Source organism: Trachurus trachurus (assembly GCF_905171665.1).
Source record: "Trachurus trachurus genome assembly, chromosome: 19".
In the NCBI taxonomy this organism is placed as follows: domain Eukaryota; kingdom Metazoa; phylum Chordata; class Actinopteri; order Carangiformes; family Carangidae; genus Trachurus; species Trachurus trachurus.
Genome location: NC_139913.1, coordinates 12,297,317 through 12,325,197, shown reverse-complemented (window position 1 = coordinate 12,325,197; position 27,881 = coordinate 12,297,317). Strand labels below are relative to the sequence as shown.

At 42.7% G+C, this 27,881-nt stretch overlaps 1 protein-coding gene across 1 annotated transcript; it reads right to left on the bottom strand.

Moving 5' to 3' along the window:
• Positions 1–256: 256 nt before the first annotated feature.
• radil2b (Ras association and DIL domains 2b) lies at positions 257–27,319 on the bottom strand (the record flags this gene model as incomplete). Its single annotated transcript, XM_083994873.1, is given in 18 exon segments — positions 257–437; positions 542–681; positions 1,198–1,477; positions 1,479–1,792; positions 2,609–2,769; positions 2,979–3,123; positions 4,559–4,731; positions 5,993–6,257; positions 10,880–10,992; positions 12,929–13,155; positions 13,232–13,269; positions 14,112–14,516; positions 15,417–15,716; positions 19,429–19,877; positions 21,487–21,719; positions 23,930–24,104; positions 26,311–26,510; positions 27,204–27,319. Coding segments are annotated over 18 exon segments (3,828 nt in total). The 3' UTR covers positions 257–343.
• Between the last annotated feature and the right edge of the window lie 562 nt (positions 27,320–27,881).

The following is a 27,881-nucleotide window of genomic DNA, read 5'->3' as shown; positions in this document are numbered from 1 at the left end:
CATAAATACAACACAGAGAAACACGATGGCTGCATCTCCGTCCTTCTCCACCACCATCACACACTGTTTATTTCTGCACATGAGATCAGAGCCCACTGAAGTTCTTCTGGATCTAATGTGGACTTCTTTCATTTGTCACCGCTTGTGTTCAGTTTTAAAACTACATTGAGCAGCAACGACCTGGTTCTCAGTTCCTTCGGGACAAAGGAAGTTCATCTCATAGTGCATCGTTGTCGTCCTCCTACGAGACCACACACCCTAAAATCCAGCTCCACTGTGAAACCTGAATATTCAACCAGCCCTGCTGCTGAGTGTGTCCGTGCAGTCCCTGAGTCTGAACCAGTCAACACTCAGTTTCTATGGCTTTAGCCATCCACTCACATCTGGCCATGAGTAGCCTCAGTCTGTCACCGGATGACTGGATCAGCTCCTTCCCACTGAGAGGAACAAAAACACACGAGAGAAAGAGATGTAAAAACAAAAAAACATCGCAATTTTATTGTTAATTCTTCTGACTTGGAGTTTCATCTGTCATCCTGACCTTTGGTAGTCCAGACCCAGCAGACTGACTCCATTAACAGCCAGAATCCGGTCTCCTGGGACCAGTTTTTCACAGCGGGCTGCAGGAGAGTCCGGGACCACGGCTCGGATGAAGATGCCTTTCACTCTGAAGGAAGTGTCCTGGAACGGGAGGTCAAAGGTCACCGATGATCCACTCATGCAGTTACATGTTTATAATGTTCATTCAGTTAGTTATGTTATGTTTATTTATTTGATATGGACATCACAAATACATTGAGACTGTTCCAGTGGACAGAACAGATGCTTTGCTTGGGTGTGTTTAGCACGTGCTAATTTTCAACACCAGTCCATAGGCGGCAATTCGTTAGCATACTAATGTCTGCCAATTAGCAAATTAGTATTCCAGTTTTCCTGCACAGGTGACCAAAATCAGTGCAGAACAGGAAGTCAAATTAAACCGTCAAAATAAAATGCCAGGAAAACAAGGCACTTTGTGAATGAATTGGCATCCTGCAGCTGCAGATTTTAGGATTTGAAGTGAACCATATGTGATGATGGATTAGTTGAGTGGCAGGAAGCTGATTATTCTCTGTAGGTTCACTATAAACAATTCACCTTCTGTTAACCAATATATACTTACAGTTTCCTTTATGTGTAATGATCTCTGTCACTCACCCTTGTGTCAACCAGAGCAAGACCAAGTCCTCTTTCACCTCGCTCCAGCTCCAAGCTGAAAACCTCATTGCTGTCGTTATAATGGTCCTCCTCCTCCTCCTCTTCCTCTCCATTCTGCTCCCCCTCTTCCTCTATAATTTGGGGACAGTCTGATTTCGGATGGTCTGCTCTCAGTGCAGACAGACACTCAAACACTAGGCCACCTGGATGAAAAACAAAGAGGAGTTTAGTGGATTTTGGAGAGGAAGAAAACATGAACAGTGACGCCTGTGACTTTAACTACATCAGAGAATTTAGGAAGTGTCTCACTGTCCGTCTTCATCCTTTTATCCTGGTCTGTGTTCATGCGGTCCACAGCGTCTATGATGTGTGGGGTGTTGGGAGGGGTGAGGAGACAGGGGGGGTCCAGAGCGGACCTCCTCACCTGGCTGCTCGCCGTCTCTTGGATTTGCACCTCAAGGTGTCTGAGCTTTTGGGACAAGAGGACGGCGCTGCAGGAGCTGAACTCGTCCAAACAGTGGGTGGAGAGAGGAGAGTGGAGAGAGGGGGGGGACGGAGGTAAGGCGGAGAGCGCTGGGTGGCCGTGGACTGTCTCCTGTAGAGACGAAGAAAACACAATTCAATGCTGGTACTGATACCATGTCCATGAAGTTAATTTGTCTCTAGCGTAAAGAAATATATGAAGCTACACAAAAAGATGTATTATGCTTTTCATACGGTATAGGATGTTGTGGCCATTTATATTATACAATTTATTAAATTAAATATACATTTAACTTTTGAACCCACTGTTTATGGATCCACCATATACTGACACATACAGTTCAATTCAATTCAGTTTTATTTGTCACTTTCATGAGAAACCATTTGTTTAACATGGGAGCGAGAAGCCGTTCTCCCTGTCATGTTGTATGCAAAGATAAGAAAGGGTTAAGAGATTAAAAAAGAGGCATGTCTAAAACAAGACAATAATTCTAAATTTCTAGAAAGACAGCAACGTTTTGTTGAATAAATAAATAGTTAGGAATAGATAAAATTACATTACAAAATAAAGTGCGCTGGTTGCAGTTAGTTAAAACATATTGTATGTCTATAACAGGCCCATGTAAACATAAACACTGATAAATGTGGGGGCTGGATATAGACAGTATAAAGATTTGTTCTTATAGATGCCACACATAATTATTACACATGTGCTTTTATCTTATCTTACTGTAAATATATAATGAAATGTGTTATATTTACATAATAACACATTTGCACGTTGTTTAATATCCCATCTTTACCACCTGAGCCACATATGAAAACCTGCCTTCCTCATATTTGTCATCCTGGGTTAAAATACTTTGTAGTGCTGTTTTAAACATCCTGTTACAGCCACATTAAAGGTATGAAAGCTCTTCTCCTTTACCTGTGGCTCCCTAGTAGCTGTGATCTCAGGGATGAACTCTTTGAGCCTATCCAGCTGGTCCTTCAGACCTGCATCTGTCACTGCTCTTCTCACTTGGAGCTGGTACCCCCCTGCTGGCAGCATCAGAGGGTGGTGGGTGTCAAAACTCTCCAGGATGTCGGCTGTGGAAAGGAAAGAGGACGTTTAATTTAAACAAAGTGACACAAAATGAAAGATTACGTTTTTTTTCCCCCTCTTCTCTCCTTTGTGCGTGTTTTTGTGATGTGCTATATGTGAATATGTGATATTCTCTAACTACCTACGTCAGATTGTTTTTAAATGCGTAACAGTTTTCTGACCTCAGTGTGACACCAGTGTGAGGATCTCTCACCAGTTTTATGAGCTGCTGCTTCATCCTGAGCTGACGGAGTCCAGGTGTGTCTGCAGGGCGACGCTGGGCTGTACAGGCCCAGCAGGTGGTTCAGCTGAGCCGCACTCAGGGAAGGGTAGTCAGAACGCAGTGATGTCCAAGATGTCTATACACACACAACAGATTTTACCAGTATTTCATCTACAGTCATCTCATGAAACCATCAACAACATTTTACAGGTATGTACAGTGGGACAGTATACTTTTTCTTAGTTTCTACCCCCACAGGCCTAGAGATAGGGCAATTTACAGAGCTTGCTGGTGGGCAATTTCAACCAGGCCCCCCAAAGTCCTCAAATGAAAAAAAAAGAAAAGAAATGTGCATCACGTTGTCTCCAGGAGAACTACAACGACTCTGTCGTGCTATGTGACTCGATTCCAACAGAGGGCGCTGTCTAAATCTAGATTGGATTAAATGCCACAGCTGAAAACGAGTTTGTGTGATTGTTATTAAAATGATCAGCCTAAACTTTTCTTAATGTAGTGATGCAGGTCTGTGCTGTTCAAGTTCAAGTTGTCTACATACAGTATATAAAACAGAACAGAAAAGGATTTAAGTATATATTAATGTTAATGAATATGATTGTGCATTTGTTTAAAAGTAGTTTCTGTGAATATTATTTCCTTCATTCACTGATGGAGTTAATAAACAGTACTATATGTCTACCAAATGGATGTAGTTTAACATAATTCAGCATGGTTCAATTTGATTTTCAGTTGTGTGGCCCTTCTTTTACTTTACTGGAGTCAGTATGGCCCTCTGGAAAAATATATTTCCCACGTCTGCTCTACACCCCTGATCAATGAGCTTCTAAGGGAGAATTAAAGATTTGCAGCACCCATTTTTTAACATGCATATTTTTGGCTGGACTGACCTTGGATCAGCTCTGCGCCCACAAATGTCTATGACACAGTGAGTGATGTAACACTGTTGGTGAGCTGACCGCTGGTCTCTTCCCACCACACGTTCAGAATGATTTGGCCCAAACAGATCAAATTACATCGTTGGAAGTGTATTTCCTCCAAAAGTGGGCGGAGTCTTTATTTACCTCAGCATTTCTGTATTTATGAGTTCCTCTGTTTGATTTACTAACAAGTCTCATTTTCAGGCGCTTTCATCTGTTGTGTTAAAGTTACTGCGTTACTTATTCATCCAGACTACAACATTTCCTGTAACATTTCTTAACAGGACTTTTATTGCTGTGCTTCAGTAAGGGTCCTCTCTCATTTCCTGACCAGCCTGCCAATGTGGTAGCCCTCCTGGATTTCTCCTGGTGCTCCTGAAGCCCACGCTGACCTGGGGCCAACAGCAATAAAAGTACTCATGTTGCATTTTGAGATTATTTTCTATAAAATATTAAAGTTAAGTGTTTTAGTTGGGTGGCACTATCCAAAGCACTAAAATGTTGATGAAATTCAGGGTTAGTGTGCATGTGTGTGTGTGGTTAATGGCAATTAAATAGCACTTTTCTAGTATTATAACAGCCACTCAGCGCTTCACAGCACCTGTCACATTCATCCATTAACACACCCATGTTTACCTGCAGTAAATTCTTTCTAGGTGTGGCCAGGAGATTGATAGCTGACGAGAGAGTGTGTGTGTGCTCCAGAGCCGGTTCTCCATGTCCAGCTGCATGGGCCCAGTCCAGGACCAAGTCCAGGTTGGCCCGCATCTGTACCCCTTTGGACCACTGGTAGAAGCCTGGCTCTGAGCCTGCAGACACAGCAGGAGAAAGCCATCCTTCAAACCTCCTCCCTGTTCGTTGAACCTTGTTCCTCTTCTCATGCTTCTACAGCTAAATGTTCTTTGTTTCTGCAGATGGATGGTGTAGTTATTCCTGAGCTGGAGCTCCATGTTACTCTAGACAACCAACCAGAGCACATTTAATTCTCTCATCGGAGAAAGACCCGCATCTGTAATCTACAACATCTGCATCCATGGAAAGATTTAAACCAACGAAGAATATTTCAAACAGATATTATCTCTGTCTCATGTCTATCGTTTCCTCTGCGCTACAAAGCTCCACTTTGTTCAAAAACTATTAAACACATACTGAAGTAGTTTATGCATGTATTATACTTTATATTAGCTGCAGGAGTACATTATGTGATGAAGAAAAACCTGTCACCCTTTAATTTGAAATGAACAAACGGATTATTTCCTCCTGACGCATAACAAGCATGTCACAGACATGTCTTTAAAGGGATAGTTCAACATTTTGGCAAATTGGCCCATTGCCATAATCCCTATAGTCATAGCAGTAGGTTCGTTACCTTTAATTGTCAGTGCAAGCTATTTTTAGAACGGCGGAGCAGAGCCGCGAGCTGCTACATTACGGAGGCTAGTGGGATTTCTTGGTTTCCCTCATCAAACTCATCAAATACACAATCCAACAACTCCAAAACGCTGTGGTGGACAAGTTGTGACCTGCACATTCACCACGCTATGAGATAATAATGGAACGTTACGAGACAGAGTTGTTTTAGAGACAAATTCATGCAAAACTGCTGATGCGCGTTGTGTTTTTCGGCAAGCAGTCTCTGTATTTACCTCTAAAACAACTCTGTCTGGTAATGTTCCGTTATTATCTCATAGCGTGGTGAATGTGCAGGTCACCACTTGTCCACCAGAGCGTTTTGGAGTTGTTGGATTGTGTATTTGATGAGTTTGATGAGGGAAACCAAGAAATCCCATTAGCCTCTGTAGCATAGCTCTGAGCAGCTTGCGGCTCTGCTCCGCCGTTCTAAAAATAGCTTGCACCGACAATTAAAGGTAACAAACCTACTGCTATGACTATAGGGATTATGGCAATGGGCCAATTTGCATCCCTTTAAGACACCTGATAACTATTCTAATTTGTGGAAAAGGGACAGAATATGTCTCCTTTCAGGTCTTCTTCATCCACCTTCCTGACCACCATGGAGGTTGGAGCCTTCAGCTGCTCTGCCCTCACCTCTGAAACGTATTGATTTACCTCTCTCCATGAGTGAGTTGACCAGTGATGCGTTGATGAAGTAGAAGAGGTAGCCAATGAGCTGAGAGGAAATCTCTGGATGGAGTTGACAGTCTGCGAGCAGCACCCAGGTCTTGTCCAGGACCTCCACAACCTGCTGGATCTCCGCGGGGACCTGCAGGCCACAGGAACCCGGGAGCCAAGGACTTTCTCCGGTCGCCTGCTGGTCTGGATTCTCCCTGAAGGGGTTGCAGTCCAGGAGTCCAGGTAGGATGGGGTACAGGACCTGGGGAGACAGAGGTGTCGTCATGAAGGGGACTAGAGCTCATCAATCATCATTCCTGTGGGTCAGTGTGAGGCTGGAAAAGTTAATGTCCTAATCTGTGGGAGAACCTCAAACATGTAACCCTCTAACCCAGACTCAGACCACCCACGCCGCCTCTACATGTCTCTCTGTTTCTCACACCACAACAGCAGTTGATTTTAGATTAGTTTTCCTCTCTCCCAGCCAAAGGTCTTCTCTGCTCCTCAGAGCGAGTCCATCATCTGTGGCTTTGTTCAGGTTAATTGTACACAGACATCCCCTCTCCCCCTTTAATCTTCCCCCTTGCGCCCACCAAAGCTTCCAAGGGCCAGCGCCGCCCAAAGAGCCGCATTCCTCAAAAGCTGAGTATATGGCTCATGCGGGCCTGGCACGGCTCTGAACCGGAGTGCTGAGTGAAGACTTGTGGAGGAATCCACCCAGACCAGATCAGCTTACATTTACTTTAAGGCCCCTCAGCCTCGGCCCATCTGAGCACCAAGCAGCAGTCCAACACAACAACGTGGCTCTCATCACACATGAGACAGTGGAGCTGGGACAAGACTGAGCCAAATAATCCTGCTGTGTGTTTCTGGTTGGAAAACGTCGCTCAGTGGAGCCAAGAGCGCTCATTCAGGATTCATTCATTCAGTAATGCTGGAGTGACCACACAGCAGCCACAGCACGGCTCCTCCCACAGTCAAGACATAGACTAGTGTGTGCTCCGTGTTCTTATCTGTGCTTTCATTGTGATGGGCATGTAAAGGCACAGTCCGACTGCATGTGTGTTCATCATGACATCTTCATCGGTGACGTTTTCCATCCTGCAGTGATCACACTCAGTTCACAACAGTCCTGTTGTCTGTGTCCGACCCATCATGGGTCTGGCTCAACAGTGTAGCAGCACAACTCACACTGGATGGAAAGAATTTGATTTAATATTGAGAGATTGATTCATTTCCTTCATGACCTTTCATTCAGGTGTTCCTGTTTGAAGTTGGATTTGGACACTCGTTCCTTCCTCTGCGTGTAAGGACACACACACGCACACAGATGGGATGGCAAGCAGGAGGATAAGTGACATATATTCTGCTTTACATGGTATCAGAATCAGAATCAGAATCAGGTTTTATTGCCAGGTATGTGTGAGCATACATACAAGGAATTTTTCTCCGGTTCTTAGCTACTCTATGTAAATTAATATCCATAAAATGTATGTATATAGGTATAATATTTCAATTTTAAGGTTGAAATAATTCTGATGTTCATCTCTCACCTTTGAAATGGAAAAAAATAAAGTTTTTTAAAACCACATAGTTAATTAGAGATGGGTCTAACCTACAATACATTCAACTTCCTCACTCAAAATAACCATCCAGATGGGAGATGATAGTCAAAACTATAATAGAATAGTAGAGAAAAGGGACAACGAGGAGTTTTGGAAAGCGAAGTGTTTTCACACTACATTTCCCATGAGCCTCCATGCGCACGGTGAAATTCTTGGACCGGCACAAGACGGATGAAAGCCAAAACATTTGCTAAGAATGTTTTCATTGAACAAGAATGAAAGTCGGAGGTTGGAAGACGATCAGATACCGTCGTAGTTCCGACCATAAACGGCGATCCGGCGGCGTTATTCCTATGACCCGCCGGGCAGCGTCCGCGAAACCGAAAGTAGGAAATGCTGGGCGAGCCAACCACTAAATAATAATAACAGAATAACTATAAAGACAAAACTATATATTTATCGAAAATGGACCCATTAACAAATTTGGGTAACGCAGATTCATCCACATTAATATGAGACTTTTTTATAACCAAATACAAACTCCTTGTTGTCCCTTTAAAAACAACTAACTCTTACTTCTGTGTATTGACTTTTCTCTTGAATATCTGCAGGGCTCCTTATTCGGTGATTGTTTTATAATGTTTTGTCTTGTTCTATGAATGCAGGCTTTTGCATCTAAAGCATCAGGTCTAGTGTATAGTCTCTTCTTGTACTGCTCATACAACACGCTCCATTATTTGTATAATGAAACAAGATAAATACAGATCGTTGCGCCCCGTCTGGGTCTGTCAGACAACACCTCCATCATGCTGGTTCCAGGCAAAATACAAAAACAACTTTCAGGGGTTTGTGACTGAAGTGACGGAGCAACACCACATGAGTTTATTCAACTGTCACACTATACCAAGTCCGTTTTAGTTTATACTAATTATGATGCAAAGAAACCCACCCACCTGTCACTCAAAGAGGCCCTGTCCAGGATTATACATAACTTTAGTCTTAATAGAGTGAAAACAGATGAGTTCTATCATGAAGGGGGAAATAAGCTGTGGAGAACAAAATTGTTTTTGTATCAGACTAAACTTGTTTATTTCTACTGCAAAGTTGAACATGGGATCAACCAACACCAGAGGTCAACACTCAAAGCGATGTGTCATTTTACAAACAACTGTAAATCTACAGGATCATGGCTCGGACTTAAGAAACCTAACTAAAAAATGATTTTTAATGGTCCATTGGCTCATGTTGTATTACTTATGTTGTACTTATTGCTGTAATACTCAATAAAATAGGTAATAAATATTAAGCTCATTAGGACTTACGTAGATACGGGTTTAGAATACAGTGCAGTATGTTATTGGATATTGAATATGAATAAATATTAATTGTAGAAACATCATAAACACTTTTCTCTTCTAACATGAATTGCTCCTCCTTCACATGTTTATATGCTATTAATCTCACTAATTAATATCACTGATCACAGCAGGATAAATGGGGGAATATTCATATTGTCCTTTTTCTCGGCTTTCGGGCAGTTTCATTGAAAACTCCTAAATCATGACTGTGTATTTGATACAAAACCAAAAGGATCACACAGTCTTTCTGTTTTCTATATACAGTACCTGACTCTTCTGACCAGCTCCAGATCTTTGGTGACTGGTATTACATTGTTAAATATGAATGTGTTGTGTTGTGTTGTTGTGTTGTGGTTTATATCAATTATTTATTAATTTATTAACACATATGCAGCCCCGGCATGGTTGAGGGGTAAATCTGGGCAACATCACATTTAAATGGAATCCTGCAACTTCCACTCCTATGTATTATACTTCTGGATTATTCATGGATTTACTGACTAACCACATCTGGAAATCATCAGCTGCCCCAGCCCTAGTTGCTGAGAGAAATATATGCTGACTGAGAGGAGGAGTTAGAGAACCACATCCTCTCTGAGCAGGAATGTGCTGTCTCAAACCTGCAGGACATTAAGGAACATGTAGGAATTCCTATAATTTCCCCCTGTAGAAATGCAGTGGATTTAGGGTGGAGGTGGATATAGGGCAGGGCAGGTGAAGCTCTGCTGGCGGGACGTGGGACCCTCGGTTGGGCTGCTGCTCCTGTGGAACCCACACCATGCTACAGTAATGATACCTCTGATGTCTGACGTGGCTTCCTGCAGTTCTGGTCCCACGCTCATCAATAGGTTTGACTGGTTTGGATGATCCTGATGAGACTCCTTCGGTTCACACATACTACCTGAGAAAGGCCACATGTTCACTGCATGAACTTGAACAGATCAGGCTCCTCTGTGGTGTTTTTCACCCACAGATCCACTGGAAATTTGTCTGAATTTTTCCAAGCTCAATTTCATGTAATGGTTTCAGTGAAACTGCACACAACCAGCTTCTGTGGCTGGAATCACATACCATGTTCTCTTTTTCCAAGAAAGTCACTGTGAGAAAACAACATGACTGTGCACAGTCAAATTCAGTATGTGAAGTTCTCCTCGTTACCTCCACAGGCGGACATCTTGACATAGGAGGAGAAGTGACCAGAAATCATTTATCCTAAGTTATTTTTTGGGGGGATTCTTTCTTTGCCTTTTTGTTTTGAAAAGGAGAGGAACAGTGACAGAGAGACATGGATGTCTAATGGGAAAGAGAGTGAGGGTGACACAAGATGTAAGAAATTCAGTGTTTAGCCTGGGTGATCAGATGATGTCGGGGAACACTCACATCAACAATCAACAAGACTTTTGATCAGATCTTTTTCAACTATAGTTTTTAACCAGTTGAAGGATTTTAGTCATCAGGCAGTTGAAAAAAAAGCTGAGATGTGCTGTGTCCACTAAACTGTGTGGGTAAACCACACATTTTTACAGTGAAACTGTTTTAATGCCTGGTCTGTTTATGATGGTAGAGAGGACACCTGTGTGGGTAATTCAGCTGTTGCTATACTGACTTTAAATGATTTGGTTTGAACAAATTGTTTGTCTACGGCTAAATTAGGCTGTATTTTCTGATATAACACATGGTTCATTCATCGACTGTTGGTTGGAAATCTGAAAATCCCAGTGATTCTTACAGGTTGTTTTTTGCTTATACTATATCAAATGTTGTATTTTAACACGCATGCACACAATTATATAATATTAAAAATCTGTGTACTTCCATCAGGCTTTTTAATTATTCTGCAAATGGTAGATTAGCTGACAGACAAATGAATTTTCCTTTGGGGATCAACAAAGTCATTCGGATTTGTATGTATGTATTGTATGTATTTGTATTCGTATTCAATCTGTGTCATCATCTCTCACCTTGGTGACGTAGTACACACACTGCTGGAAGCCCAGCATGATTACCTCCTCCAAAACTGCCATAGTTTCCTCGCTGGCTGAACGGACACAGGACAAATGGTGCTCCAACGTGGCTGAAAAGGACACACGAACACACACACAAATACACACATATCAGTAACCAATATAGGTATCGAGTTTCCAAACAAGCAATATGTCCATCCATCTAGCCATTCATACAGTAGGCTATATTCATGTCCATTTTACAAAGCAGATGTCCCTCCCCCACTCCTTCCAGGAGCTTGTATGTGCGACAGTCATTCTAAGGTTGGACAGTCTGAGGACAAAGGATTTCCTGAACATCTCCGTCCTGCACTGCAGTGAGATGAGATGTTGGCTTTACTGTAGCTGCTACAATGATCTGGTTGATATGCATAAGATGCGTAAGCTGCAGCTGTGTATCTCCACAGCAGCCACATGGGTGAAGGTAAGAATGTAGATCATGGATTTGCATGTCGGCTCAGCTCCATCTTCTCAACAACAGTTCAGTTTTTCTGACACTGCAACAACCCCACTTCACTAAGGGCAAAAACTCACCCCTCACCCTGAGTCTTTGTGTTCTGGCTGACAACCACGGCCTCAGACTTTAAGGTGCTGGCTCTCGTCCTCCTCACCACTTGACACTCGACTACAAACCACCATGAACCACCATGATGAATTCATCATCTGCAGAGAACAGCGATGTGGGTCTGACGTACTCCTCCCCTTGGCTGCAACTTCTGACACATAGTGGAGTCCAACAGTTACTGAAAACCTGTTGTGACTCCAAGAATACAGTATTAAACCCAGCTCTCATTACTGTAATCCACGCATAATGTAGCTGGTTATACGTGGATCAGATGGTTCCTAACAATGGCTCCTCCAGTACTCCATGTTACCTAGGGAGTAGGGTGGTATGCCACAAAACACCAAGTGTGAAGAGCTGGTCCACTGTTCAGCACAGAATCCACTTCACCCCCTGGATCCAAGGCTCAGCACCTGGACAAACCTTCCTCTCCAGCTTTGGCCTAAGGCAGGGCCGTCCAACTCATTGGACCAGTAAAATAATAGCGTAATAACCTATAAACAAAGATAACGCTACATTTTTTACAGTACATTATTAAACCAACACTAAGTAACTTTTCAACCTTCATATAATATTTTCACCTCTGTCATGGCCTGAGGGGGTCTGTATCACCTTCACTGGCACTAAGCAGCTTTGAGGAGCATGGCAGGAACCCGGCTCTCACTTAAGTTTCACTTTCGCGAGTCACGACGAGGAGGGAGCAGGCAATGCGGCACCTTTCCGTTGGATTGTGTATATGTGTTTACTGAGAAATGATCCGCTGGTAACAGAAACTTGGTTTGGACGTCTTCTGTTCATTTCCATGCACCAGGAGATCAGGATGTTTACGGCGCTACGCGCTGGTGCTCATGGGAAATGGAGTCTTCCTTCAGGCAAAACACTACCGCTTTGGGCCACTGGCGCCGCCAAACTCAACCAAAATTGAAAGTTCTTAAGTACTGCTTTAAGATGCTTATCCTTTTCCAAAAGATTATGAACAACCTGAATTTATTGAGAACAATATACAATTTCAACAATGTTATACCTCTCCTGTCTTCTATGTAATTTTCACACTTAGCAAATTCATCCCGCGGGCTCGAATGGGAATGACACCGCTGGCCTAAGGTGTATCGGTTGTACAGACATGAAACATCTTATGTTTGATAATGCGGTTGTTCGTAAGAATCCACACTGGCACATTGGACAGGCTGTTTCTCCCAATCAAACACCTCCAGGTTTCTCCATCACTGACCAGCAGAACACGCAGAGAAGGGAACATCGCCCAAGAGCATCAGATACACTGAGCTGTGTGCGATGCATAAGCTGCACATTACTTGGAATATTAAACATCTTTAATGTTTGATTCAAAGAGTTGAAGGTGGAGAAAAAAAAATTCTGGAGAGTAAGAAGAAAACGAAAAAAACGATGGGGAAAATTCAGGACTGAAGTGAAAATGTGTCACTTACCTACGCTCTCTGCCACCTTGCTTTCATCATCCTCCCGTCCTTCACGCCCCTCCTGTCCCTGCTCCACCCTGGTTCTCCACTCCAGAATAAGAGGTAGCTGGTACTGGATGAACTGCAGCAGCTCCAGACTGTTGGACATCCACACCACCAGAGGGCGGAGTCCTGAGATCAGCTCATACAGTCCTAGAGGCTGGAGGTCGTCTGAATCTGAATCTTCACTGCTGAGGCTGCGGGACAGGATGACAGATCTGCAGTGGACTGTTACAGAAGAGACTGTTGGAGAAAACAGTAAAGTGCACTTACGCCTCAGGTTGAGCTGCAGCCAGATCCTTAGTGTGATCCTGCAACAAAAGAAACCATGTGATGCGTCATGGTAACAACTTTCAGGTGTGTCTACACAACCAGACCTGGAGCTGTACAACCATCTGACCCTAGTGGGAGTGACTGAACAGTTTCACACTGACAGAACAGCCAGGTGTTAAAGGGATAGTTCAACATTTTGGCAAATTGGCCCATTGCCATAATCCCTATAGCCATACGTAGCAGTAGGTTCGTTACCTTTAATTGTTGGTGCAAGCTAATTTTAGAATGGCAGAGCAGAGCTGCGAACTGCTCAGAGCTCATCAAACTCATCAACAACTCCAAAACGCTCTGGTGGACAAGTTGTGACCTGCACATTCACCACGCTATGAGATAATAACAGAATGTTACGAGACCGAATTTTTTTCGAGGTAAATGCAGAGACTGCTTGCTGAAAAACTGCCCCGGACGGGAACGTGCATCAGCGGTTTCGCATGAATTTACCTCTAAAACAACTCTGTTTGGTAACGTTTTGTTATTATCTCATAACGTGGTGAATGTGCAGGTCACAACTTGTCCACCACAGCGTTTTGGAGTTGTTGGATAGTGTATTTGATGAGTTTGATGAGGGAAACCAAGAAATCCCATGAGCCTCCGTAGCGTAGCTCTGAGCAGCTCGCGGCTCTGCTCCGCCGTTCTAAAAATAGCTTGCACCGACAATTAAAGGTAACAAACCTACTGCTATGACTATAGGGATTATGGCAATGGGCCAATTTGTCAAAATGTTGAACTATCCCTTTAAACAGCTGGTTCTATGACCAGCGGCAAAGGGATTTAACACATTGGTTTGATCCATTGTGAACTTTTCATCATCATAACTCACCCACATGGCTCTCTGGATGCCGCTGGCGGTGAGCAGCAGGAGCCTGCGCAGGTCTGAGGTCTGAAGACACGAGGAAGAATACTGAACACACACGCAGAGCAGAAACGCTGCAGTCAGCATCGGCCTGTCTTTGACTCTGCTACTCCCCATAGCGATGATCTCCCTGACGATGGCATCCTCGTCCTCTGGGTGGTAGTTCAGCGTGAGGCCGTGGCCCTCGGCTGACTGGAACAGTGGGAGGCCGAGGCCCGGCGGCTCTGGGCTCTGGAGGTCGGTGCAGGGTGAGATGCAGGTGCTGCAGAGGATCTTGTCTGTAGAGTGGCTTGTTGTAGTGGTCGGGGTGTCGTGATGCAGCATCCAGGGGACAGCAGACAGGCTGGGCTCGGGGACAGCGCTGTCCACCTCCTTCATCCCAAGAAACATAAACAACAGCGCACTCAGAAGACAAACTTCGGCTTAAGGGGAGACACTACAGGTGAATAGGGTAAAACATTTAAATAACAGATATCACCATGAAACTTCCCAAGTTTATCACTTAATTAAGACAAATATTTTTTGTATTACAAGTTTTGTCAAATTTTATGTTTAAATATGTAAATGAGGCAATATCTGATGAAATATGCGCTAATTTGCATACATTTCCAGAACCGAAATCAGAAAAATGGATGAAGCCATTTTGTTGACATATTATAGAGGGGATTTTGGATATCTCTTTTTTATCACTTTGTAAATGAGAAAATACTGTCACCAGCCCTAAAAAAAATCTAATTTTGCCATGTTTTTAGGATTAAAATGTTTTATAAATCAGGCTTTGAATGATTTATCAACAATCCCCTCTGTAAAAACCTTCAGAATTAAAAAAAGGGAAGGTTTGGTGTCTGTAAGTGCTGCTGAAGTGGAGATTTCGGGGCCAGAATCTGAGGAAAAACTCATTTTGAAAAATGGCCTTTAAAGACTTGTACTGTAAAATTCCATAGATTGTTACTGTAAATCATACTTTTACGATTGGCTGTGGATACAAAGTAAATGACAATTTTTTGTTCAGGAGAGAGAGAGCTTTACAATAATACCTGACATGACATGGGTCAGATAACAAGCACAGCACATACATATGTCACAGTAGCATGCTAACTTTTGACGAATTTAGGAGAAATCTACAAACAAAAGAGACAAAATGAAGTAAAATAACCACCTATCTCAAAATTGATCAGTGCATGAAAAAACAGTGTTTTTGCCTGTGTCACGCCTGATATCTTTCGGATAATGTGTGCTATCATTCATCTCTGGGATGGAGTAGCGGCTCACCTTGCACTTTAAAGCGACAGGATCCTTGAAGAGAAACAGATACCAGTGTCCCAGTCCAATGACATCACCTGGACTAAGCTGCACTTCATCTTTCAGTACTTGGCCGTTCCTCGTGACCACGGCACCCGGACCGGGACAGAGCACGGTCACACTGTCCTCCTCACCACGGCGATGGAAGCAGCAATGTCTCTGAAGGATATCGGTGGCAAACAGGAAGATGTCGGCCTTTGACTGGTCGTCAGGGTCACCTCTCCGTCCAATTACAGTTTCTGGCCCCACAAGTAAGTAGATGAGGAAGTCCTGTGTGGACAAAGTTACCATGTTACCAAGTAGGCCTATCCCACAATGCATTGTAAAAAAAAAACAGTGTACAACCAATGGTCAGTAGCAAAGCGGTATATACCATCTTGTACCACCTGAATGCAGTGGTGTATTCAGGGAGTGGCCTTGGGTGGCACGGGCCAGCCCTGAAATCTGATTGGCCACCCCAGGTGTCACCCCAAAATATAATGGGCTATATGCCCAGTCAGAGGCATTTGATACATTGTTTATACTGGCTTTTGTCACATAATTCTTTTCTCATTGAGGTTTTCTATCACAATTGTATGTTGCCACTCTTGTATTTTGTATTTTCTGTATTTCCCTGTCTAGTTTTTCTTGCAGTGTTAGTAATTTAAGTAGATATGGGTTTTGCAGACAAAATGGGTATGGCCAAAACCTGTGTGGGTGTGTGTTTGTGTGTGCACGTGCTCACGCTTCATGCCACCCCACCATAAGTCAGTGCCCCACTTGGGCCACCCCTATCAATAATGTCTGGTTACGCCCCTGCAGGATAAAGTTTCCACTCTTAGATTCAAATCAATCCTTTTCTTTTCATTTTCATGTAGCATAATGTTTAAAGTCAAAGGCCAGTTATTATACCTTTATATCTGTGTTATACTCATGAATGTAAATCCATATGATTTAATACACCTTTCTTACAATGAAACACAACAAAATATACGTGATAGTGATGGGTGAATTAATCCAACTCCAATGGGTTGTAGACTTATGGACCACTGATTATAAAGTGATTGAAATTAAATGAGCTAAGTACGGTGTATTTATGTGTTCATGTATGTGTGTTTGTAAGCTGTGTTACTTGTCTTTGTTGTGTTTATTCATAATTGTTGAGTAGCTCATGCTACAGGAAAAATGCATGGTTCTGTGTAAATTATATGTAAAGGATAATATGTGGTCTGCTTGAACCTTAATAAAAAGAGAAAAAAAGAGCTAAGTACAGTGGTTTATGTGCAAACAGACACATCCCCTTATTATCAAACAATATAATATTCTATAATAATGTGGAATTGTTACTCATGTTCTAATAGGGGTCAATCCTGCATAATACATATTTTCAATTTTAATACTTAAGAACATTAATTAGTGTTACATAACTGAAGGATTACACTGCTTTAACTTGGCGTGTGTGTTATGTCACTTGTCATAAGGAGCAGAAAAAGTGAAAACCTGACGTGAGAATATATTTTGTTCAATCAGTCACTGACAAAGAGCAGGGAATCAGAGACTGGGGATATTTAGCAGCTACATAACAACAGAGCATTAGTCTGATCATGTGGATGTATTAGACTTACAGTTCTTATCTGAGCCGGATTAAACCGAGTGTTTTAGAAATCTCACAGAGTGGGAACAATGAGCAGGATTATTATGTTGACGCTACCTGTGTAATGCTCAATTTCCAACTGGACAGATTTAACTGAACAGTGTGTGTGTGTGTGTGTGTGTGTGTGTGTGTGTGTGTGTGTGTGTGTGTGTGTGTGTGTGTGTGTGTGTGTGTGTGTGTGTGTGTGTGTGTGTGTGTGTGTGTGTGTGTGTGTGTGTGTGTGTGTGTGTGTGTGTGTGTGTGTGTGTGTGTAATCAGTCAGGAAGCAGGGCCTGGTTTGTCTTTTTCTGTTTCCTGATCAGTGTTTTGACAGTTTTTTTTTTCTGTTTTCTTTGTGACCTCTGTTGTAATGATTCTCCCTCCGTGTGTGTTGGCACTGAGACAACAGGCGTTAGAGCTGGACACACTCTGGACGGTGTGTGGGACATCATGCAGTGTGTTGTTACCTTGTTTCCAATTGGAATTGAATACAACAACTTTCTTTAAAGAAGTTGTATGAGGTGTTACTCCACCTTGCTTCATCACATTATAACAATCTATTGACACAATGGTTCTGAGATATTCACACAGAGGTAGAAGCAGGATGAGCTAATTGAATTCATGTTAAAGTTTCTCTGTATCAGAAGTTGACAAGTTTGAAAATGAAAACTCTGCTATTCTCTGATATATAAAAACGGGCAGTTACACATGAACAAATAACAGATACAAACTAACTGCTCTGATACGTCTGCTGCGCTCTGGTTCTGAGTGAGTCTCTCTGCTGTTTCCTCCTCTGACCATCTTTCTGCTCTCTGCTCGTTCCCCGGGGTGGGGCCCGAGGCCTGATCAAGATCTTCTAATCAGGAAGTGAGAGTAGATGAGCTCCACACAGCTACACACAGTTTGCACTTTTCATGTGTGAAAACCAGGTTGAACAAATTATATATGATAGACAGTGTTGGGCACCTTACTTTTAAAAAGTGATTAGTTATAGTTACTGAATTACTACACTATGTACCAGGAATAGTAACTTTTGTGTTTGTTTGTTTTTTTAAATAAAATGCTTAAATATGTCAAATTACTTGGACCCACCCCTCTAACCATAACCCAACCATCTGGAACTAACCAACTCACTCAAGATCCGCGACAAGCTTCTTTTTTAGTTGTGACTAGTTGATGGACTTGCACTCAGTTCCTTGGTAGGAGTCCTTGGAGTGTTTTCAACATCTCCCTTGATCTCTCTGACTAGCCGAGGTGACACCACTGGCTTTGGACCGCATCCTTTGAGAGTTTTCACTGTGTTTGTGGTACTTGTTGAAATTTTTGGTACTTCACTTTGTACCATTGACACTGGCACCTCTTTGTATCCTTTTCCTCCCTTATTGGCATTTACAATGTGTGCTCTTAAGTCCTCACTGAGCTCTCTGGTCTTTGCCATGGCAAGTTTTGCGTTGACATGAAAATGATTGAAATTTCACAAGCAAGTCATCTTTTACAGTCAGAAAACTGGTCAAAAAACCCCCAGAAACATTGAAAATAAATTTAAACACTTAAAGTTTAGACCCTTAAAGAGAATGGTTTGTTCAAACATCCTATGGCTATTTGTCTTGGTATCACTGGGCTATGAATAATTTTGGACATGGTGATTTTTGTTCAACATTTAAATAAACACCTTTAACAATGTAACTTCACTTAAATAAATTGGTCATGGCTCCAGACTTTCCATGTCAAATCTGAGTTGAAATACTAATCTGTAACTGACACAATTAAGAAATTCCTTGTATTTGGCAGGGGTATGAATATATGTGCACTTTAATCAGTGTAAGGGGATTTCTTGATTCAAGTAACAGCGCACTTTATTGTCAGTAGCTGCAACAGCGTTTTAACGGGGGGGGGGGGGGGGGGGGGGGGGGGGGGGGGGGCCTGTCATCTGTGTGTGCGTCTGCACACACAGATGACAGGCCCCAAAAGTTAGCAAATGTTAAAATAATGTTATGGTATCAGTCAGTATTGACAAAGATCATATCGTTCTAACATTGCCATGTTCGATTAACATGCTTTTTTAATGTTGTTGATGTTGTTTATTCGAAATAAAATCTATCAGGGTGTTTGCATTAGCTGGAATTGGTGTAAATAGTGTGAAACTATACATAATGCTTGGTTACAGCTGCAGGCAGTCAGCTAGTTAGCAGTTGCAGGAGACGAAGACACAGTTGAATCTGTTCCTTGCACCTTTGCTGTTGAGATTTTGGTTTTGGAAAACAGTGCACCACCCTACACATTCTATAAATACACAGTATCAGTGTCCCTGCAAAATATGCACAGCAGTTGACAGACAGGCCGGTGGAGCAGAGTGTGTGAATGAGATACCTGTGAGGAGCTGCAGCCCTGCAGCAGCAGCAGGTAGGGACAGTCATGAGGAGGGTGAATGGCGTACTGTGTGGCGTTCTGGTCACGGCTCTCCTCCTCCCTCTGTGACTCCTCTCCTTCCCATTCGCCTTTCGGCCTTGGCAGACAGAGGGTCTCTGTTTTGGCCTGGAGCCCCTGGTGGGGGGTTTCCAGGCTCTGAATGTAATTCTGTGCTGGGCTTGTTTTGGGGAGCCTGCAGCTCTGCGGTGACCTTTGATCCAGGCTGTCGCTTCCATCCTTCACATTTTTATTGTGATCTGCGTCCTGTTTGGTCTCCGAGTCAGAATCTAAGAGGTCCATCTCGCTTCTGCTCCTCCACAGCTTGTGGCCTCGACCCACTGTCCTGTGTATGAGGGTGGACGTCACTCTGGAGCGGCTTTTCTGCAGTTTACGAGCCTGGGCGTTGATACCTGACAAAGACACAAATCAACAAATTAAAGCCGTTTGCAAATTAGAGATTCAAGGTTCAAGATTGAAGAGGCTATTGATTATTTATAATAACATTTGGAATATAAAACTTAGAATATAAGAAAAATGAAGGTGCAGGAGAAGTGAGGTGACCAGAGCTTACAAAGGTAGAGCACTACAGTATAGTATGCCTAAGTGGAAGCAGGAAGTAACGTCGCCATGGGTCCTCAATTCGGAAAAAGTCTCCATGTAAGTGAACGGGAGTCAAAGTTTTATTTCGTGATCCGATAGAATTGTGCCAATATGACCATAACCTACTTAAACATAACGTTTCATGCCAAAAAATCAGCAGTTTATCGTAAAACGGCAACGGAAGAATGTATTTTGTGTGAAGACCGCTCTATGGACTACAGATCCCCACAAAAAATACATCACCAACTGACACGGGAAAGGGCGCCATGTGGTGTGTGACATCACCTACGCCACCTGTAGCCTTTCTCGTTACGGATTCTTCGGAATTTTATTTTACAATAGTTTAACAACAAACTGCTGATTTCTCGGCATGAAACGCAATGTTTTTAAACAGGTAGAGGTCATTTTTTTTCTCATGGCACAATTCAGAAATAAAACTTTGACTCCCGTTCACTTACTGTACATGGAGACTTAGAAATTCTCTGATTGAGGTCCCATGGCGACCGATACTTCCTGCTTCCGCTTAGGCACTCGATGCCTACAGTAGGGATTGTTGATATATTGTTCAGTGTCTGACGGCCTATGGGTGGAAGCAACATTCAGCAACATTGTAATAAGCACATAAAGTTATGTTTTGAAAGGGCAACACCAGTTCTGTTTTTCCTGAGGTACGGCAGGGTGTGTGTGCGTCTGTGTGTGTTCATCATTTAAACATTGTGCGCCACACTGGGCTCAGGAAAGCAGAGCTCAGTGGAAAGAAAGACAGAGCTCATGAAAAAAAAATAAAAAAAGCTCATCCACACAGCAGGCATCCGCAAGCTGGCACTGATAGAGGCTATCACAGGCTGCGCACAAAACAGGACACACTCTCACACCGTGAACACAGCTGTGTCAACCTCAGCCAGGGCCTCCAGCAGAAATGTTGATGGGACTGCTGCTCATTAGTACGTAGAGCCTGTACTGTACGTATAGTGTTTGTGTGTGAAGCCTCTGTGGAAAGTTTCTAGTATGTTGCTGTTGCATCATTCTTTGTGAACATCAGTGAAGAGGACATGTTAGAGCACTTTAGTTTAAACAGTGAAGGGTGTGTCACTGGAACAAGTTTAATTGAATCACTGCATGGCTTTAATGGTGATTAAAGTTCAAGTTTCCCAGACCACCGTAATGGCAGCGAGGAGGAGGAAACATCAGCCCAGATCTGTCACAGAAATTGAGAAGAACAAACAAAAAGAAATTGTGGCCCTATTAAAATACAGTTCGGTCTGTGTGGCTTGGATGATTTTCACTGGAAAAACAGTGTGCCAACAAACCACATTTGTACTGAGAGAGCTCTAGAAGCAGATTTTATACTGACAATACTGACTCTATTTCACGGTATAAGAACTCCACCCTCAATCAGACAGATGAGACGGCCCATACCAGCAGTGATGGTGTCTTTGTCTCTGGATATCTTCTCCTCCACGGAGCTCCTCCTCTGGATCTCGAACCGTCTCGCCAGGCCCTCTCTGGGTTTCCACAGCGCCTGCAGGAGGAGGGGCTTCTCGTTGTCGCCGACGGCTCTGAACCCCTCCATCCTCCACTGGTGTTCACTGACGGAGCCGATGGCATCGCAGAGAACATAGGACTCTGCTTCCTCCTTGCCCAGGCCATATCTGAACGACACAGTGACGTTAGGTAGAATCTTTAAAATGGTCAAAAAAAATGGATCAAACTAATTGTGCAATGAAAAGTCATCACTGTGGTTTTTGGAAACGTTTGGCTATCTTGAACTTTAAATGACCATGGATAACTGTCTACTCTGATCCATAGCCTCTAAAGCTGGGCAACTGAGCTAACCGAGTCACTTAAAGGGAAACTTCGGTTTTTTTCAACCTGGGCCCTGCTTTCATATGTTTTTCTGTATACGTGAGTGGTGGATAATACAATTATTGAGGTGGCTCCAGTATTGAGCAGGGCAGGCAGCCTGCAGTCCAGCTAACCCTCTTCAACCGGGCAAGTGGCTCCCGTCAAAGTTCGCCCTATAAACGTGCATTTTTTCACACTGACAGGCTCAGATAGTTACAATGAGTGTCCGACAACAAACTAGAAAGGATAGATGAATCTATGTCTCTAACTGTATTATCCATCGCTCACGTATAGAGAAAAACATATGAAAACAGGGCCCAGGTTGAAAAACACCGAAGTTGCCCTTTAAACACCCCATGGGATGAAAAATGTATTTACCAGCTTATCCTCCATTCACATGGTAATTGTTTACTAATCTGTTAATATTTGCCAAATACATATCAGAAATTGCATTTATTACTTTCTCTTCATGTAAAACGTTTTCAGACGTTCGATGACTCATCTTGTTCTAGAGGGTGTATAAAGACAACCTCTGAGCTGTAGTGAGCATTTTCTGCTGATTCATTTTGTACACTCCATTGAAAAAAAAAAGAAAGTATAGAAAAAGTTCTACTGACACTGTGTGTGTGAGCCTGTGCTAGATCACAGGGATGAACCTGACTGCTACCTTTATGGTCTCAGTCCAAAACTGTTTTCATCGTTTTCTCCCTGTTTCACCTCTGTCCGTCTCATCGGCGATGTGTACAGGTGTGTGTGACGGTGAAGGTGAGGGAGAGAAGTCCTCCACAGCAGCTGACAACCCCACAGGTGATGCTGAACATACATTTGCAACGCAATTGGCTACTGTCGACAGCAAGCGATATCTGTGACATGTGCTTCTAATAGCGTCTTTGTTTTTACTGGAAATATGTGGCTAAGCACGCGTAACCTAACTGCACGGCATTCTGACACCACAAGGCCCCCAATGCTCTCCGGTTCTAACTCAAAACACACAATTTTGACATTAGTTTGACTCATTTGAAAGCAGTTTTTTGCTGAATCCGAGCGTTTCAGAGCGAAGCAGGAAAGAGTTAGAATGGAGGAGTACAAAGACAGCTTGTATGTGATAAGTATGGAGTTTTTTATCGATAGAAACTTTCAATAGTGCCCCATTGTGGTCCAATATCACATTAAAAGCCCCTGAAATTAGCATAATAGGTCCCCTTTAAAGAAGCAAAATAGCCCCAAATCTCAAAATTGAGCAGTGCATGAAAAAACTGTGTTTTTGCCTGAAGAATCTGGCCTTAAATAGTCCTGGATTCCTAGCTAACCTGTTTCTAATTGTTTATATTTTCCATATTTTTCCAATAATCTGTCACAGCTCTGAACAATTAGTGAGGCCTACAGTACAAACACTGATGACTGTAAAACACTTTTGCTGGGACGTTCTGTGAAGATGTTTCCCATGCTAATCAAAGTTAAATCTAATCATGATATCCAAATAAACCACAATGTATTTGCTAGCCCATTATTAATGACCTAGTGATCTAAATGTCACTGCTGCCATGTGAGTTTTCACCGAGGAAAGAGAAAATGATTCACTGTTTCCTCTACAAGTTGAACAGTTGTATTGAATGTTCCATTATGTTTTTTGGCTAACAGCTGACAGACTCACCCTGTGGAGAGACCGCCTCTGAGCCGTGGCCCACACTGACTGCCTCTTATGCAGATCTGTGGTTTTGCTCCTTTCAGAACTACTAAATGAACTGCTATATACACACACACACACACACACACATACACTGTGTGCATTGTACTGTAATTAAAACAAACTTTCTTCGTCTGAAACATACTAATCACAACAACATGAGCTGCTATCCTCTAATCCGCTGCCAAACCTTTGTCAGTCAAACACACTTCTGCAGAGAACACATGTGAATGAACTCATATCTCACCCTAGACACGCACGCATGGACGCATATTCAACAAAACACATATGGCAGGCAGACGCACACACAGATGACATGGCCTTACTTACCGTTCCAGAGCCTCTTTGACCAGCTCTTTTGCACTGGACTGTGTGGTGGCCAGGATGCTCTTGTAGTGAGCTCCTTCACAGATTTCATTTCCAAAGATCTTCAGGATTCCTGGAGCAGTTATCTGATTGGACAACTCAGACGGGTCATCGGCAATCAAAGCATCTGCAGAGATCACTGTGTACAATGACAGATCAGAAATGTTTTAACGTTGGGATTAGATGTGGTCTATGAGCAGAATTGTAGATACACAATTTGAGTGCTTAACATAGATACAGCGACTAATCAGTGTATGTAAACATATAACACTGCTATTTTCCATCCCTTTTCCTGCTGTATAATGTCTTTCAGACAAAAACACATGAAATCTCACCTGTGGTTAGGTGTTGTTAAACACTTCCTATGAGAGTGAGCTGCAGCCATTGGATAAGTTTAAAGAAAACCACACACACACAGTTACAGACCTAACGTCTCACCTCCATGTTACCAGACTAACCAGCATCAGTTTGGAACAAGGTTGCAGTGGTTGAATTAAATTCAGACTAAACAGCATAGCAGCACATAGTATTATATGAATACGGAAATATTCTCAACAATTCAACTGTTCAGTTCAATTTTCAGTTTTACAGAAACTGTGGGGGGAAAAACAATATAATTAATTCTGTTTACCAACATTTAAAACAGGTCAAAAGAATCAAAGACATTTTTCTTCAGTCAGCTACTGTCACATATTGTCTTTGTTCTGTTTGATAACTAAACTATGACATCTCCTGGTTCAGTATCCTGCTTCTCCCTGGTTTGTCCACCATCTTCTCAAAACCTCCAGAATGCCTACCACCGCAGTCCATTTCTTGGTGTTGCAGTGGATCCATACCTTCCACATTGCCTGCAATCCTGGCATTTATGGAACCCTCATGTTACTCAAGAGACATTTGTGGTGAGCAATTATGGCACTAGAAAAACTTAGTATTGGTATTGTTTCAGATAGAGGACCTCAGTTCATTTCACAACATTTGCCATGCTTTGGGAGCTTCTGTGAGTCTGTCTCCAGGTTTCCACCCTCAAAACGGACTGCAAAGGGCAAATAAGGATTTTAAACCTGCACTAGACTTTTAATTTTCTGGACCGACTTTGGGCCAGGATAGTTCCCCCCTCCACTTGGCCAGGGCTGGGCCAGTTTTGAGGTCAGATAAAGCAGGAGCAGCAGAGAGCAGGCAGAGCACATAACTGGAGAGCGGCTCTGAAAGTGAAACCTGCCACTGTGATTACAATCTTGTTTTTGCACGGCACAGATAGTTGTGTCAGCAGCAGCAATAGTGGTAGTAGTAGTAGTAGTACTGTATAGCGATTAGAATGCTACTACCACCAATGGTTTACTGTTTATTTCCATGTTTTCCACATTCTGTGTTTTTTTCTTTTCTTTTTTCTTGTCTGTATACAACGTCTATTGCCCGTCCTGGGTGAGGGATCCCTCCTCTGTTGCTGAACCTGAGGTTTCTCCAAGGATGTGAGGGTCTAAGGCAAGGCAAGGCAATTTTATTTGTATAGCCCGTTATTACAAACAGTTTGTCTCAAAGGGTTTTACATGGCATCATAACAACATCCTCTGTCCTTAGACTCTCACATCCACTGAAGAAAAACTCCAAGAAAACCCTTTTAACAGGAAAAAATTGGACAGAGGATGTTGTTATGATGCCATGTAAAGCCCTTTGAGACAAACTGTTTATAGAAACGGGCTATACAAATAAAATTGCCTTGCCTTGCCTTTACTCACCCTCAATACCTATTCATTTTAAATCTGATTTTCCGGTCCAGTCATTCTTTAAAAATATTGTTTTGTTCCTTTAACACTGCCTCACATTCAATAAACTTGTAATTGTCCTCTACTTGCACATGATCACAAAGACCCAGTGCTTTATTTATTAATTAATTTATAATTTATAAACCCACTCAGCTATGGTGAACCTAATAATTGGGTGAGGCAGCTAATGTTTACTCTGCCTAAAAACAAGTTAACAACAACATCGAAAATAATTAATTAAATTAAAAAAACTCCAACAGGATTATATTGTCACAGTTTGGACAGTAACTCTTTCTAAATCAAACTCTCGAAGGAAGAGAAAGATCATTCAATCTAAATCTATGTGGCAATTTATGTGTAGAAACATTTGTATGTTATGCTATGCATTTAGCAGATAATTCCTTCAAACTCCAGATTTCCTGTTATAATCCAATTTTAGAGGATAAATCAAGATTATTTTTCCTCCAGAGCCACAAAAAATAATGATTGATTAATGTAAAAATATAGTAGATATAGCCTTCAGTGACAACAAAATACTGGTAGCTATCATACAAGGAGAAGAGTAAAGACAGTGTGACGTACTGCTGCCTTTCCTTGTGTGGATGGACAGTGATGACCTGAGACCTGCCGTCAGCATGGAGCCTGAGCTGGAGGTGGAGCCACGGAGGAAGACGCTTGAGAGGCGGTTGGTATGGCGACGGATACTGCTCTTGCTGGGCAATTTGATGGATGATCCCTCAGCTGACCTGATGGAGGACGAACTGCCAGTGGATGAAGCTGATCTGATCAGAGAAGGAGAGTCCTCCATCAAGACCTGTCCTCCAGAAGACACAGAATCCCTATACAGATCTCAATCCTCAAATAAGCTCAGAAGGAGAATTAAACTCAACGACTGGTGCAAGAGCAGAGGATGAAGTGAACTTTAGCGGAAGGAAAAAAGCTTAAACAGCACTCAACTATAAGATCTTGTGTATGTGTCATTAATTAATTAAGATCTCTCACTATACTACAGTGCAGTGTATACATACATACATATATCTGTCCCCAACAGAGAGCTGTCCAGTCTGACTCAGTTTCCCTCAGTGCATAAGTGAAATAATGAAGTCTTGTTAACTGAGACCAAGCTGCTATAAGCTTCTTATCATTGGTTCAAAGGTTCTTTGCAGTGACGCCACCACATCCATGTAAAAGGTCGAAACATTTTTGATTAAGGATATTAATGAAAATATTGAACCTTTATGATGTAATGATGAGGATGATGGTCATAGTATGAAGCTACTGCCAGTGGTGTAGCAGCTTTAATGTTGATATTTTTCACATGCATTTCCTCAGACTGGACTTATTCGTATTTTTCAAATTCATTTAAGAGCATGAAAAGAGAGTTAACACCTCGAAAAACAAAAGTTCTATTTCCCAGTTAGTCATCCTATCTCTCACAGAACTCGTGTGTTAATCATCCAGCTGTTGACACTCACTGCTGAGAACCATCACTGATCTTCCTCCCCAGCTTCACAAAGCGTCTCCTCGGTGAAGCTGTAGGTAAGCCCGGTGGTCTCGGAGGAAGAGAAGTCAACTCCTTCATCTGGTTCATTCCTGCCAGCTGCTCCACCTGGATGTGCCCGGCGCTCAGAGTTAGTTAGAGTTCCTGTAAATGGAGACAGGGCGCTCCTACGTGTCCCATCTGCAAGTCATACACTCCAAATCGCTTTGCTTCATTCCTGGGATGTTTCATCCAGGACAGGCGAGCGGACAGAGCCGTCCAGCTGCTGCTCGATTTTATGCAGTCCGGAACAGGCGCGGCAGATGTTTACAGCCCCCATCCAGCTGCTGTATGCATGCACACACTGCTCTGCCCAGCTATACTCCCCGCAGCTCACACTGGGTTTGACAGATCGGATGGGATAAATAACGTTGACTGACAAGTGTGTAGCGACATCTAGGCCGAACTAGTTCCATCACATGTAGGCGTGAGTTTCCAATTCATAACGGACGCGCTCTCCAAATATGAGAGGGCTGCACAGCGCCACTGCGCATACCCCGCCCAACCAAACTACAACTTGTAACTTTTTTTGAACTAGTCATTCATTGATTCGACGGGGATCGAGAGAAGGGGGTAAAGAGGGGGTGGGGGGGCAGAGAAACGGTCCTCTATG